The sequence below is a fragment of the Borostomias antarcticus genome (genome assembly GCF_949987555.1).
Source record: "Borostomias antarcticus genome assembly, chromosome: 5".
NCBI lineage: Eukaryota > Metazoa > Chordata > Actinopteri > Stomiiformes > Stomiidae > Borostomias > Borostomias antarcticus.
The window spans coordinates 25,020,797-25,036,712 of record NC_140238.1 but is presented as its reverse complement, the minus strand read 5'-3'; the positions used below and the strand labels follow the sequence as shown (position 1 = coordinate 25,036,712).

General features: G+C 44.4%; 1 protein-coding gene across 6 annotated transcripts in view; it reads right to left on the bottom strand.

Moving 5' to 3' along the window:
- nfixb (nuclear factor I/Xb) overlaps positions 1–12,058 on the bottom strand; it is a 144,756-nt gene extending 132,698 nt beyond the window's left edge. For all 6 annotated transcript variants that reach the window (XM_084438683.1, XM_084438686.1, XM_084438685.1 and 3 more), the window contains exon 1: positions 11,927–12,058. In XM_084438683.1, the coding sequence (XP_084294809.1) occupies positions 11,927–11,953 (27 nt within the window). In that variant the 5' untranslated portion in view covers positions 11,954–12,058. The remainder of the gene's footprint in view (positions 1–11,926) is intronic.
- Positions 12,059–15,916: the final 3,858 nt, after the last annotated feature.

Genomic DNA, 15,916 nt, shown 5'->3' with positions numbered 1-15,916 from the left:
ACCAGACTAGAATAACCCTAACCCAGGGAACCAGACTAGACTAACCCTAACCCAGGGAACCAGACTAGACTAACCCTAACCCAGGGAACCAGACTAGACTAACCCTAACCCAGGGAACCAGACTAGAATAACCCTAGCCCAGGGAACCAGTCTAGACTAACCCTAACCCAGGGAACCAGACTAGAATAACCCTAACCCAGGGAACCAGTCTAGACTAACCCTAACCCAGGGAACCAGACTAGAATAACCCTAGCCCAGGGAACCAGACTAGAATAACCCTAGCCCAGGGAACCAGTCTAGACTAACCCTAACCCAGGGAACCAGTCTAGACTAACCCTAGCCCAGGGAACATGAGTGTGGTCTAACGCTGGAGCAGGTGAGGCAGACAGCTCAGACTCCGCCTCCAACAAGCTAACCTTCACCTGTCCCTAACCGAGCACGACATCACCAGGCGGTGTCATCGTATGTGTGACGTCATTCTTTAAAAAAAACAACAACAACAACAACACATATTCTACCCACCCCTCTGTACACCCCCCTAGCCCTCCTTGGTCTGACAGGGGCGCGGTCATCTGTTAATGGAGGTAATTGTCTCTCTAGTCAGAGCCAGGTGCAGGGAGATGTAACACGTCTCTGCTGTCAAATTCAGAGGGTTGTAAGTGTGTGTGTGTGTGTGTGCGTGTGCGTTATAGTGGGGGTGGCGGGGGAGGAGGTTGGAGTGCCATATGGGTTAACAGTGAGAAGAAGAGCTGGCACATGCAACACGCACCCCCCCTCCCTCCCTCCATCCATCCCTCCATCCACCCCCCCCCCCCTCCCCCGGCTCTCCCATCCTTCACTCTAGTGGCGCTGGGCATGATTTCTACCATCGATACCAGATTGACACGGGGAAGTCACGGAGGCACACCTGCGCCTTGGGAGCTGAAGTGTGTGCAGGTGTGGGCAGCGGCAGAGAGGCTCAAGCATTTGCGTGCGCCTGCGTTTGTGTCCACATACATTATGCATGAAGGCCTGACAGAACGACTTGTGCGTGTCTGTGGGTGGGAGGGAGGGTGGGTGGATGTGTTTGATGCACATGTGCCATATTTGTGTGCATCTGTATGTTTCGTTGGTGAGTGTGTATTTTCTATGGAGTATCTATGGAGGGATAGAGAGACAGAGAGGGAGAGAGAGAGAGGGAGAGAGAGAGCGGGAGGGGGAGAGAGAGAGGGAGGGAGAGAGAGGGGGGGGAGAGAGGAGAGAGGAGAGGAGAGAGAGCGGGAGAGGGAGAGAGAGAGGGAGGGAGAGAGAGAGAGGGGGGGGGGGGAGAGAGGGGAGAGAGAGAGAGGGAGAGAGAGAGGGGAGAGGAGAGAGAGCGGGAGAGGGAGAGAGAGAGGGGGAGGGAGAGAGAGGGGGAGAGATAGTTCTCATATTTCCTCCAGATGAGTCTGGTTGCATTCTCAGGGAGACGTCTGTATATTTAGACGCAGACAAAGCAGAATCAGATGATGGGAGTATAACCCTGACCCTAGGCAGAAAGGGAACATAACTCTGACCCTAGGAAGAGAGGGAGCATAACCCTGACCCTAGGAAGAGAGGGAGCATAACCCTGACCCTAGGAAGAGAGGGAGCATAACCCTGACCCTAGGAAGAGAGGGAGTATGACTCTGACCCTAGGAAGAGAGGGAGAATAACCCTGACCCTAGGAAGAGAGGGAGCATAACCCTGACCCTAGGAAGAGAGGGAGAATAACCCTGACCCTAGGAAGAGAGAGAGCTTAACCCTGACCCTAGGAAGAGAGGGAGTATGACTCTGACCCTAGGAAGAGAGGGAGAATAACCCTGACCCTAGGAAGAGAGAGAGCTTAACCCTGACCCTAGGAAGAGAGGGAGTATGACTCTGACCCTAGGAAGAGAGGGAGAATAACCCTGACCCTAGGAAGAGAGGGAGTATGACTCTGGTCCTGAGAAGAGAGGGAGAAGTTGCAGGGAGGGAAAGGAAGGCTTAGAGAAATTAGAGCAGAACAGCATAGCTGCATTCCTATCTGTGTTTAAACCTACAGAACCACACCCTTGCTTACTCAAATACTCTCTCTCTCTCTCTCTCTCTCTTTCTCTCTTTCTCTCTCTCTCTTTCTGTCTCTCTCTCTCTCACACACACACACTTACTCTCTTACCATATCCTTCCTCTCACAGGCAGACTAACTGGTTGTCAGCGTGGTCTAGAGTGATCAGTCTTGAGATGGGTGACCAATCAGGGGAGAGCACAGACCCTGTCCATGTGTCTGCCCCCAACACACCACACCAGCTCCTCCTTTCTCCTCCTTCTCTCTCCTCCTCCCCCTTCTTTTCTCCTCTCATCTCTCCTCTCTTCTCCTCTCCTCAGCTGTAAGTGCTGATGCTGATTTGGATGGAGGAAAAGCACGTTTTGTGGGGTTTCTAGTTTGACTGGGGCCCCTTCTCTTTCTCTCTCTCTCCCTCTCTCTCTCTCTGTCTCTTTCTTTCCCTGACTCTCCCATATCCCATATTGTGAACATATATGTTTGTGTCTGTTATGTGTATGTGTACAATGTGTGCCCGTGTATATGTGTATAATGTGTATGTGTACATGTGTATATGTGTATAATGCGTATACTGTATGTGTATACAGTATGTGTATATGAGTATAATGTGCTTATGTGCATAATGTGTATATATGTTTAGATGTGAATAATGTGTATGTGTATAATGTGTATATGTGTATAATGTATGTATGTGTATGTTTATAATGTATGTATGTTTATATGTGTATAATGTGTATATGTGTATAATGTGTATGTGCATATGTGTATGTGTATAATGTGTGTATGTGTATATGTGTATAATGTGTAAAATGTGTATTGTGTATATAATGTGTATATGTGTACGTGTATCATGTGTATGTGTGTATGTGTATATGTGTACAGTATATTGTGTATATGTGTATAATGTGTATATGTGTATAATGTGTATATGTGTGTATGTGTATTATGTGTATGTGTGTATGTGTGCATGTGTATATGTGTATAATTTGTATATGTGTGCCTGTGTATATTCTGGCTCAGTTATGTAATTTACACTTGTGTGTGCGGTAGTCATGGCAACAGCACAACATATCAGCGTGTGCAGGATGGCGTTGGGGCGGTGGGCACTGCCAGGTTTCTGCCAACACACACACACGCACACACTCACACACACACACACACACACACTCACACACACACACACACACACACACACACAGACACACAGTACGTAGTACACACATGCTATGCAAGATCACTCCTGTCAAAACATATATGCACAGGCTATATACCCACGCATATGCACACACACAGAATATTAATGTGACAGAATGACACTTTCTCTTGCTCTCTCTCTCTCCTTCACACACACGCACACACACACACGCACACACATACACACACACACACACACACACGCACACGCACACACACGCACACACACGCAGACAGACTGGATATCCTCCTATTCTTCTTGGCAGGAGCCTCCCATGGCACTAGCAGTAGGAATCCATTCTCCACGGGCGCTGGGACAGCTGTGCTGATAGTGAATAAGACACAGTTTGTTTGTTCTTCTCTGCTTGCAGTGCGAGTTAAAAACTACATGCTACTTAATTCAAATCTATATTCCCTCCTGCCAGAATACAAACCATTCATCCTGCCTTTGTCTCCTCCACCAAGCAATGCACTGAATTCAACACTAGACTGACATAAATACTCTTTTCTGCAGACACACACACAGACACACACTCCAATAGAATGCTCCTGAAGATGTTAATCACCAAAAGCGTTGAGATTATGTCCATCAAACTATTACCAAGCAAGGTCCTCTCGATAACCAAACCTACAAACCCACAGACACACCCCATGAACAGACAACCCCCTATGAACAGACAACCCCCTATGAATATATACTGTACACCCCTATGAACAGACAACCCCCTATGAATATATACTGTACACCCCTATGAACAGACACACCCCTATGAATAGATACTGTACACCCCTATGAACAGACACACCCCTATGCATATATACTGTACACCCCTATGAACAGACACACCCCTATGAATATATACTGTACACCCCTATGAACAGACACACCCCTATGAATATATACTGTACACCCCTATGAACAGACACACCCCTATGAATATATACTGTACACCCCTATGAACAGACACACCCCTATGAATATATATTGTACACCCCTATGAACAGACACACCCCTATGAATATATACTGTACACCCCTATGAACAGACACACCCCTATGAATATATACTGTACACCCCTATGAACAGACAAACCCCTATGAATATATACTGTACACCCCTATGAACAGACACACCCCTACAGTATGAACAGATACACCCCTATGAACAGACACACCCCTATGAATATATACTGTACACCCCTATGAACAGACACACCCCTATGAATATAAACTGTACACCCCTATGAACAGACACACCCCTCTGAATATATACTGTACACCCCTATGAACAGATACACCCCTATGAACAGTAAGTACCTGGGCTTCCACCTGGACGCCGACCTCAGCGGAGACACACACGTGGAGCACATGGTGAGGAAAGCCTCCAAACGGCTTCACTTTCTGACCGTTCTGGCGAGGCACGGCCTACCCCACGAGGACATACCGACCATCTATACCACTCTGGTCAGGCCCTGCCTGGAATATGGCAGTGTTCTCCTCCTGGGGTGTACAAACAACCAGGCCACACTTCTGGAGAGGGTTCAGAAATGGGCCCTCAGGATCATCCACAAAGGTCGTACACCTGCCCTGCAGCTCCCCTCCCTCCAGAACAGGAGGGAACAAGCTGCCATCCAGCTGGTCAAAGAAATGCACCACCACCAGCATGCCCTCCACGACCTGCTCCCTCAAACAAGAGCTGAAAACACACAGAGACTTCTCAGAAAAGGGAATAACAGCACCGACTTTCCTTGCCGGACGAAACATCAACCCTGCCCACAGCTGTCAGACGTTAAAACAAGACTATATAATCGTCCCCAGGTCTTGCGATGAGTGAGTCTGTGTGTATAGATCTCTGTGTGTATACTGTGACATGTTTTGCGTTTTATGTCTGGATGGTCATTTTTTGTGATAATGTGTAATGTCAGTATTTATTTTTTTGGTTTGTCTTTTAATGTGTATCCTTTTATATTAACTACTTTTGTAAATTCTGCAATCTTTTTCAGTGTAAACTGCGATTGTGAATTAAATAAACTCAAACTTCAAACTTCAAACAGACAAACCCCTATGAACAGACAAACCCCTATGAACAGACAAACCCCATGAACAGACACACCCCTACAGACAGACCCCTATGAACAGACACACCCCTACAGACAGACCCCTATGAACAGACACACCCCTATGAACAGACAAACCCCTATGAAAAGACAAACCCTTATGAATAGATATGATTTGATGATTGATTTGATTGATTGATTGATTGGTTGATTGGTTGATTGGTTGATTGGTTGATTGGTTGATTGGTTGATTGGTTGATTGGTTGGTTGATTGATTGATTGTGGAGACAACAGAAGCAGACCAGCCTGCCACATCAGAAATGACAGGAGCTCTGCAGTCTGCTGATCACAACCACCAGAGAAGAAGACATACAACTAAAACCACCACAGAAGAAGAATAAGATGACCTGGGGGCTGCTCGGGTGGAGTGTGTGTGTGTGTGGTGTGGTGTGGTGTGGTGTGGTGTGTGTGTGTGTGTGTGTGTGTGTGTGTGTGTGTGTGTGTGTGTGTGTGTGTGGTGTGGTGTGGTGTGTGTGTGTGTGTGTGTGTGTGTGTGTTGTAGCCCTGTCCCTGGTGCGGTAGCAGGGATGAGTCAGTAAGAGGAACAGCAGGAACGTTTCCCCGGGAGAGTCTGGCACAGTCGCCTCAGGGTGTATCCGTTCCACCAGCCAATCAGGGACTCTGGTTTCACCACCGCTCTAACAACGGACGATCGTCTCAGCAGGAGCTCGTCATAAACTGGCCGTGCCAATCCAAGTCATGACTGGTCATGTGTCCATCCAGGTCTTCTGCAGCCCACTCTAAATGACCTGTTTTCAACATTAACTTTCAATAGAATTACCTGTTTTCAACATTAACTTCCAATAGAATGACTTGTTTTCAACATTAACTTCCCAAGAAATTACATGTTTTCAACATTGACTTCCATTAGAATTACCTGTTTTCAACATTATCTTCCTATGAAATTACCTGTTTTCAACATTAACTTCCAATAGAATGAATTTGTTTCAACATTAACTTCCAATAGAATGAACCGTTTTCAACATTAACTTAAAATGAATTTACCTGTTTTCAACATTGACTTCCAATAGAATGACCTATTTTCAACAATTAACTTCCAATAGAAGCAAGCCAACAATTCCTACCGATTGCTTGGTTACATCACTCCGATTGGCTGTTGAGGCTAGCAGGGAAGGTAAGCCTTGTGCACTATTGAGTCCACAGGACATGAATATAATTATTCAGTATTCCACAGGACATTCATATAATTATTAAATATTCCTGCCTGAAATACCAGGAAATAATCTGTTTTTCACTCCCCCAGTACCCTGCAGCTTTGGAGCTGCGAACCTCATACACCACTGGCCTAGTCTGGACTCATCATTAGAGATTGAACTATAGATTAAACCACAATTCGGCCCAGTCTGGATCCATCATTAGAGATTCAACTATATATTAAACCACAATCCAGCCTAGTCTGGACCCAGGATTAAAAGGTTGAACTATAGATTAAACCAGAATTGGGCCTAGTCTGAATCCAGCATTAAAGGTTGAACTATACATTAAACCACAATCTGGGATGGTCTGGACCCACTAAAGGTTGAACTATAGGTTCAACCGGTCTTGCATTTCTTTCTGAAGCATGGGCTGGTCACTAGGACAGGGCAACTCAGGTTAATCCAGAGATGACCACACACAGGCCTAATCGGCATGGAAACATAGGACCAAAGGTTTATGGTGTGTGTGTGTGTGTGTGTGCATGTGTGTGCATGTGTGAGAGAGAGAGAAAGAGAAAGAGAGAGAGAGTATGTGTGTTTGTGTCTTTAATTCAAAAAAGCCCCCAGCATTTCTGTTTATTCAGACTGTGGTTCCATCAGATTTTAATCCCCTCAACAGCTGTTCCAACTCATTTACCAGGGCCAGGGAGAGAGAGAGAGAGAGAGAGAGAGAGAGAGGTCTAGTAGAAAGGTTGGAAGCCACATCACAAAAGGTTTGGTGGGAAAATAGAAGTTTAAGACTGTTAATAAGTGGGACTTGAGCTGAAAACATGAGTGCAAAAACAAAGATAAATTAATTCTATGTGATTTCCATTCAAACAAGCCTATTCCATTCTTACTAAATGCTAATGTAATATTTTCACTCAAAACACTATGATACCAAACACTCTGAAGGGCTGGATCATGAAGTGGGATAATACTACATGTTCTCCGAGCAACAGATATGGCCTCTACTCTGGACTCACTTAACATGGATACATAGAGGCCGCAGAGAAATGGGCAGACCTCAACTCAAAGGTGAACTCTCATATGACCAGATATTAAGAGGGGTTAAATCACATGCACAATTTAAATTGTAACATATCTGTTTCAATTGTCAAAATGGCAAGTTGTTCTTTGAAGTTGCTAAACAGAGGTTAATAGGCTGAAGTTGAGTCAAATGAATGTGCTCTCTGGGTCGATGAAAAGGCCACGGACGCCTGAGCCAATTAAGATACATTTACACATTTACAAATAAAATATCTAATTTGCTCAGTGTGAATATTAGATTTGGAATGAAATTGATCTGTTCCTACTTCTGTAACGGTCATGAGAGGCTGAGATGTAGGCTGCACTCCTCGGCCACCGTCCAAGGCCGTGCAGTACTGGCTATAATATTAAGATATATTACAACTTAATACACCTCTTGCTATAGCCCTTATTACGATCTATTACAACGTAATACGGCTCTAGCTATAGCCCTTATTACGATCTATTACAACGTAATACACCTCTAGCTATAGCCCTTATTACGATCTATAACAACTTAATACACCTCTGGCTATAGCCCTTATTAAGACCTATTACAAAATGCACCTAGTTCTGCCTCTCAAATTACATGTCACAATTATCTGCAGCGTATTTATTGTTCACTCATAGATAGACTGAAAACATCCAGCCCGTTTAGACTGAAAGCACCCAGCCAGGTTTGGGCCTGGAGAGTAGCCCGCATGCACGGACTCCTAGGAGCCGTTCGGTTTGAAATATACATCTAAATCACACTCCTAGTAACAGATTGTTGGATATCCATCTAAATCGAGTAGCCTATTCGGGTATTCAGAAGGGCGTGCGCTTGCTTTCTACTCTGAATAAAACGAGAAGAAATGCCAAAAGAACGAGGACAAATGTTACATTTACGGTTAGGCTACGTTTCAATTCTGACTCAACGAAAAAAAAGTATAGCAACACATAAAAATATAGATATGCACCTGTCAAATAAATAGTTATGTCTCCACAAAGGCATTATTATGAAGAAATAGTTCAGACTTACCACTAAGACATTGTTAAGGAGGTGAGTGGGGTAATACTAAAGGAGAGAAGAGGAGGAGAAGAGAGGAGAGGAAAGGAGATGAGAAGAAAAGAGAAGAGAGGAAAGGAGAGAGGAGAGGAGAGAAGAGAGGAGGACAGAAGAGGAGAAGAGGGGAGGAGAGGAGAGAAGGAGAGGAGAAGAGAGGAGGAGAGGAGAGGAGAGGAGAAGAGAGGAGGAGAGGAGGTCAGCGTCCAGGCAGCCAGGGGAACAGAGGGAGGAGGACGTTAACATGACGGAAGAGAACAGGAGGTGAGCACATTTTATGAGTTGCATAAAGTTATTGAACAGTAAGGAACCATGAGCGGTGGTTCAGGGACAGGGGGAAGCAGGTGAGTGTGTGAGTTCAGGCCCCTGCGTGGCTGGGCTGGAGAAAGCGCAACGTGCCATGTGGTGCTACACAAACATGCTTTTATAACCTGATACTACGACAACACATCTGATCATTGCAGCAACGACAACAATAACAGCTGGAATTATTATTTTTTTAATAGTTAGAATTACCTGAAATTAACTTTTCTAATTAACATTTATCATCATTGCTGCATTAGCCTATACCGTGACTTCAGCAGCCGGTCCCTGTTGAAAAGGCACCTCATCGTTTAGGGCTTTAGATTACTATTAGATCACTGTGTTGATACCACCAAATAGGCTTTTATGCCCCAAATCATAAAACAGACAGAAACTATACCCAACCTCGTCTCAAACCCTCTTTTACGCATGAGTTTTAACGCCTCACCACAGTAGCCTAAGCATGCTTTCCAGCAAAGCTATTATCAGTGTTAATAATTCATTCGATTGTTTACAAGTGTCGCCATATCCGAGGTCCAAACTTGTTTTTAAATTATTAACTGCAATCAAATAAACATCAATGTGCGTCCCCGTCTGCTCTGCCCTGCACGCGGAGAGCCTCGAGCTCCGGAACTGCAGAGTTACTGAGAGCGCGTGCAGTCCGCCTTCACAGGCCATGCGCAAAGTTGTTCATCTCTGTCGAGCAGTTCGAGAAATAAAATAAAACATACTGCAAAGTAGCCCAATGCACTAAACATTCTAGTCAAAATACCACAACGTGTTATCATTATCTTGTCCAAACTTTGGTCAGCAATGTGCCGTTAGGCTGCAGTCTTTTATCAATTGATTTAAATCAAGGGGAAAAGGAAAAACTTGATTAGTTCAGCATTCATATACTGCTGTAAAATAATGATGTTTTATCACATGCAGAACTAGCTCTATCTTAACCTATGTGCCACATCCTGATTCCTCAATGTATGTGTGTGTGTAGGCGGAGAGAAAAGTTTGTCTCACAACTTTTTATTTCAGTCAACACAGGCTGTAGGCCTAGATGTAAGTCTGTTTGAGATTTTTTTTTCTTAGGTTGTATGAATCTGTTTGAGATGTCCTTTCTTAGGTTGTGTGAATCTGTTTGAGATGTCTTTCTACAGAATGTAGGTGTAATTCTGAGATGTCTGGGCTGCAATGCTGTTTGTCCTCAGATACTGCATTCACGTTCTGACCTTTACAACTGTTTATATTAATGAACTGAGATGCAGCCCAAAACTGAAATAAACACAGTCCCACATACATTCCAACAACAACACTAATTTGAAGAAATATGTTTTTCAGATGAGTTGTGTCTCACTTCTGCCAATCAAAGGAATAATGGAATGGTGCAGCACTGGAACCAGAGAGGCCTGGCTTGCCCACATGAGACAACCACTCTCTGCTACCAGGAGACAGATTATTACAATAAAACCACTGGAAGAAGGAATGAATTAGATATCACAGCACTCTGGAAGTCTGCAGGCCTCTGAAGCCAAAGGATAAACAAGTTAGCTTTGGAAGAGGGAGGACTCCCCCGCGCACAGGCCGAGGCAAGGGCAGACATCCGACATGACACAGATCCAAGTCAAATAGTATTTTTAAAGATCAGTTATATGCATAATAAAGTGCATATCGCAATATCTAAAATGAAATCCAATCACAATTTAACACCCAGACACCCATCATTGGAACGCATACAACACACGCGCCCGTGTCTGCACCAAACTGCCGAGCAGCCGAGCAGCATGTTAGTTCCAGTTAGCCAGCAACAGGATATTCTACTCAAGCAAAACTATCACCCGACTATGACAGCGCGTAGTTCCCTTTCAGCATGAGAGCAAAATAAGCACCTATGATAAATGTTTTTTTTCTTTACAAATAATCTTAAATCTCCCCAAAAAGAAATGCTTCTTCATTTATCTCCAGCAGTTTTACCAAGCGAACACCTTCAAAAGCAACCTGTGTGATGGGCTTTCTTCTCATGAACGCTCCCGAGAACACAGAGAGAGCTTCTTGTCTCTTTCACTAAAATACATTTCTTTTTGCAGCTCTTTATGTAGCCTAATCAGGTAATATATATATATATATATATGTGTGTGTGTGTGTGTGTGTGTGTATATATATATATGAAAATGCAATGCAATGCAGTACCCAAATTCAAAGTGAATCTAAAATCATCAGCATTTCACAAAAATATGGGTTGATCCTTAAAATGACCAGAAGTTGATACACCAGCAAGTACTAGGCCTGAGAAGACATGTAGGCTATACAGGAACCTATTCGTCCCGTGCACTGAAGTAGGCCTGATAATAATGTTGTGTCAGCCGCGTGGCCAATACCTGACATTATGCCTACTCACTGGGCTTCTAATACGCAAAAAGTCATCAACTATAGTCTATCTACAACTCGGGTGTCTCATTTCTGTGAAGATAGTTCGATGCCGGTTGCCCAGTGTAGGCTCGCCTCGCTGTGCAGGGAAGGAAGCTCTCACACCGTCACCGAACAGCTTCGTCTGCTCAACCAAGAACGGATAAAGCTTTTAACGGCTGCGCGCTCTCACTTGCTGCCCGTTCTCACCGCCAGACGTTTCCAAGGCCATGATAGTGAACCTTTTAAGTAAGACTATGATATGTAATTAAAACCTCGGTCTATAGTGTCTCTATCCTTATTCGCTTTTCTCATCCTCCTCCTCCTCCTCTCTCCTACTTTTATATCAAATAGATTCGAGAGAAGCGCCATTTTCTCTCCAAATCCATGTGCAATGGAACGCATAAGTCCATAAGTCCAATGAAAAGAATTGCAAAGCATAAAACAGAGCAGTTCATAATTATGCTCCCAGCGGACCGCAGAGAATAGAAATAAGCTCCAAAGCAACTGTAACTGCAACTTTTGCAAAGGAGATCACAATATGCAAACCAGCGACAAAGACATTCTTAATAGCCAGTAACATCAAAACAACAATGACTTTTACCTGTGTCAAGCAGTACGGGGAGTACATGGTTATTTTTAGAAAAGAAAATTGAAGAGCTTATTTAAGTTGGATGGAAGTTCGCTGTAGTGCTGCATTGCAATCGCTCGCCGTCCTGTTCGCTGCCTCCACGCCGTAGCCTGCTGTAACCCCGCCTTGGAGCAGAAAGTGAACGCTTGCACAAACTTTGAGGAAAAAAAGTTTAGTCTCCCACCCTCTTCCCTCTCTCCGCTCTTTCGCTCACAGCTAAAAACCAGCGTGGAGCGGTAGGCTATAAAACACTACCAGAACGCTATTTCTATAGTATGCGGTGAGCGTTTTACACAAAAACTGCCTATCTGCCTATTAAAAGTAAAGCATACGGTTATAGGCTAATGCAGGTAAATGGTCTTTGTAATCTTCGCTGTGATTATAACTGTGTAGGCTAGTGTATGAGAACCTGAGCTAATCAAGGCGTCTCGTCAGTGATCAGCTTGCTTTTCTGTCAACCATAGATAGGCTACAGGTGCATGTCTGGTACAGGTAGGCTGGAGGAACAACATGAACCAAATACTACTTGGTTTCACCGTGGAGCTTTGCGATTGCATAGGGCCAGATTATTTATTTATTTGTTTGTTTGTTTTAGAACAGAACCAGAGCGGATCCGGACCTGTGGTCGTAAACAGAGCAATCGCTGCTCACCTGCCTGGTGTGTCAGTCGTCAGGCGGCTCTATGAAGCGGTAACAGCGGCCCATTTGAGTGAACATGGGGGCCGGCTCCCGTCTGAGAGACCAGCAGTTCTTTCTTTCTTTCTTTCTTTCTTTCTTTCTTTCTTTCTTTCTTTCTTTCTTTCTTTCTTTCTTTCTTTCTTTCTTTCTTAATTAATTAATACAACACAGAATAATAGAGCGATCATATAACACATTAGTTAAATACGATCCAGAAACGACCATGATGACAATGAACAAAGCAAAAATATTTTTGGGTTTCTTATTATATATCATACATATAAATGTATCTATATAGATATTTCTGAACAGAGCTGTGTAATTAGCCTACTTATTAACCATTCTCATTAGTATCTCATTAGTAGTGTTATTTTTGTTATACAACTAGAGTTATTAGACATATCCCACTTTTTAACCATCAATATGACCGAATATCTCAATGTATTGCTGATGAAGAATCTTGCATATTTATTTCTTGCAAAATTAGTGTTTGATGCTTATACTGAACACAATGTAAAATGTATGTTATTATGGCAATTATAAGGTTCAGTATAATTACATTTAATAATTTAAGTGATATGTGCATCATAACAAACATAGGTCAAACCATTTGACATTACATCTATAGCAATACCTACTCACTAAATTTCATCATTACACCTGACATGACATCTGCAGTAATACTGACTCACTAAAACATTCCCATCACTACACCTGACATGACATCTAGCAATCTGACTCACTCAACAAGCAGCTGACAGATGCAGACAGTGGAAGTGTTCAGAAACAAAGTGGTTTGTGTGTGTGTGTGTGTGTGTGTGTGTGTGTGTGTGTGTGTGTGTGTGTGTGTTTGGGGGGGAGTCCTAACCAACAACAGTGTAAAAAGCATTGGAAAAATGTGTCAAAAATATAATTGTTCTCTTGCTTGCTCTCTATTTCTCTCAGCCAAACTCTTCTCTCTCTCTCTCTCTCTCTCTCTCTCTCTCTCTCTCTCTCTCTCTCTCTCTCTCACACACACACACACACACACACACTGATGCACTTCAAAAAAAGTTTTGGATGAGGTCCTGAGTGTGGTATGGGTTTGGAGTGTGTGTGTTTGTGTGTTGGGGGGTGGAGTGGGAGTTGAAGTCATTGTGGAGTAGTGGAGTGTGTGTGTGTGAGTGTGTGTGAGTGTGTGTGTGTGTGTGTGGAGGGGGGGGTCGGCAATCATTGTGAAGTAGTGGAGCTGAAATTTGGATCTGACGCTGGAGTCCCACAGATTTATGAGGCCTACTGCTTGTGCATTTCCACCACAGGCCTCTGCTGCAAAGACAAAGACATGTGGCCTCTGTGTGGCCAATTACTGCACACGGCCAACCAGGCAGCCGAGGGAGGGAGGGAGAGAGTGTGTGGTCAGGGGTATGTGTAGAGGCCACATAACCGTAGCCTCCCTCCCTTCCTGACCACACAAGGTCATAATACCCAGCATTCCATTCTGCTTGATTCCACCAGTGAATATGATAGTTACAGGTCTAAAATGACAAAAATTAGCCAGATGCATTTAGCTCGACGTCTTCTTGAGTTGTAATAAATTACGCTGATCAATTCGAGAATAGCACATGCACGCGAGCACATGTGCATATACATACACACACGCGCGCGCACACGCACACACCTCTAACTCTTTGTCTCTCCCGGGATAGACTCTGGAGTCATTAAAACCCGTACGCGAGGCCAGCGAAGTGAAAGGTTACTGAGTGGTTTGAAAGGAGCATAAAGAAGAGTTTTTTTCCCCCTCCTTTACAGAGTCGACTTGAATTCAACACACGCAAACACTCATCCACCATCAGCCCTCAAACCAGCCCCACATTTAGTGGTTTGTGTGAGTAAATCTCTCGTCAGGCAACACATGCTAGAGCCATATGCTGGGGCTGGTGAGTCTGCGGCTGCTCGCTGCTCACACACTCAAACATACATATTTGCTGCTCTCTGTTCCATCCCTCACCGCGGTAAACTCACTAACCGTATTTGCTGTTGTTGCCATGTAGGTGCTGTGGGGATCCTGAGCCAGAGTTCAGAGTTCACGGGTAGTTCCCTCTGGGTACTGTACGGACGGATGGTCACACTGACTCAGACAGGACTGAAAACGCGGAACCTATCATTTGGGTCCAGAGGTTTTCCTAGTTCTAATCTACCAATGAGCAAACACTGTAGCTGGTTTTCAGGCTACATATTACAGCTACTACTATTAATAATACTAAACCATGTTTAATGGTCTCCTTTGAGACAAGGCCTGGTCACCAATCCTACTAGTCTAAAAGACTTCTGTCTAGACCTGGTCACCAGTCCTACTAGTCTAAAAGACTTCTGTCTAGACCTGGTCATCAGTCCTACTAGTCTGTCTGACATCAGAGTCAGAGAAGGAACAGAGGTTCAAGCCATGAAACACAGACAGATATCCCCCAACAATTCACCCAAGTAAGACACAAGCTTTACCCTAAACCTAACCCTAACCCAACAAAGGATTCACCCAGGTACACTAAAGACAAAAGGATTGATGGAGGTATAGCTGCAGCACACCAATGGATGCTTTAATGCAATATCTCCAACCCTCCCTATAAGAAGGTTTGAGGGCCTGGGGTATGGCAAACCCCCCCCGCTACTGAACTCACTGGCCCTGATACCCAGTATGGCCGCTATAATGCTCCTCCCCCTCCCCAAACTTCTTCACCAACCATGATCCCGCCCTGATTACCTCCATTACAGCTCATTTCTGTACCCCGAGACACATGATACATACTCTATAGCAACACACACTACACATGATACACACTCTATACACACACACACACACACATACTCACACACACACACACACACACACACTCTCTACGGCAGCCCACACTCCCTGTGCGGCGCAGACTTGGCATAGGGCTTCCTGGCTGGAAACAAAGAGCTGAGCGGAGTGCTGGCTCCCAGCTCATTAACAATCACGTCCAGTCATCCACAGACTGCGCCAGCCTCCACGCTCACGCTTCACTTTTTATTACCATTTTATTTTCAGGCCGATCACTGTAAAACCCAGTGTGCTCTGGGTGGAACTTTAAAAGCGGCACGGTGTTCTTGAACTGTGTGTGCTGTAGTTTTCTGAGGAATGGTGGTGGTTGTGGGGTGAGGAGTGATGGTGGGGAGTGGTAGTGAGTTCCTTCTTTCTCATTTTATACAAAGCGGCATGCTGCACATTATCCTTATAATTTTCATTCCCATGAGGCAAGGGGGCGCTTCGGCAAAGTTGCAAGGGCC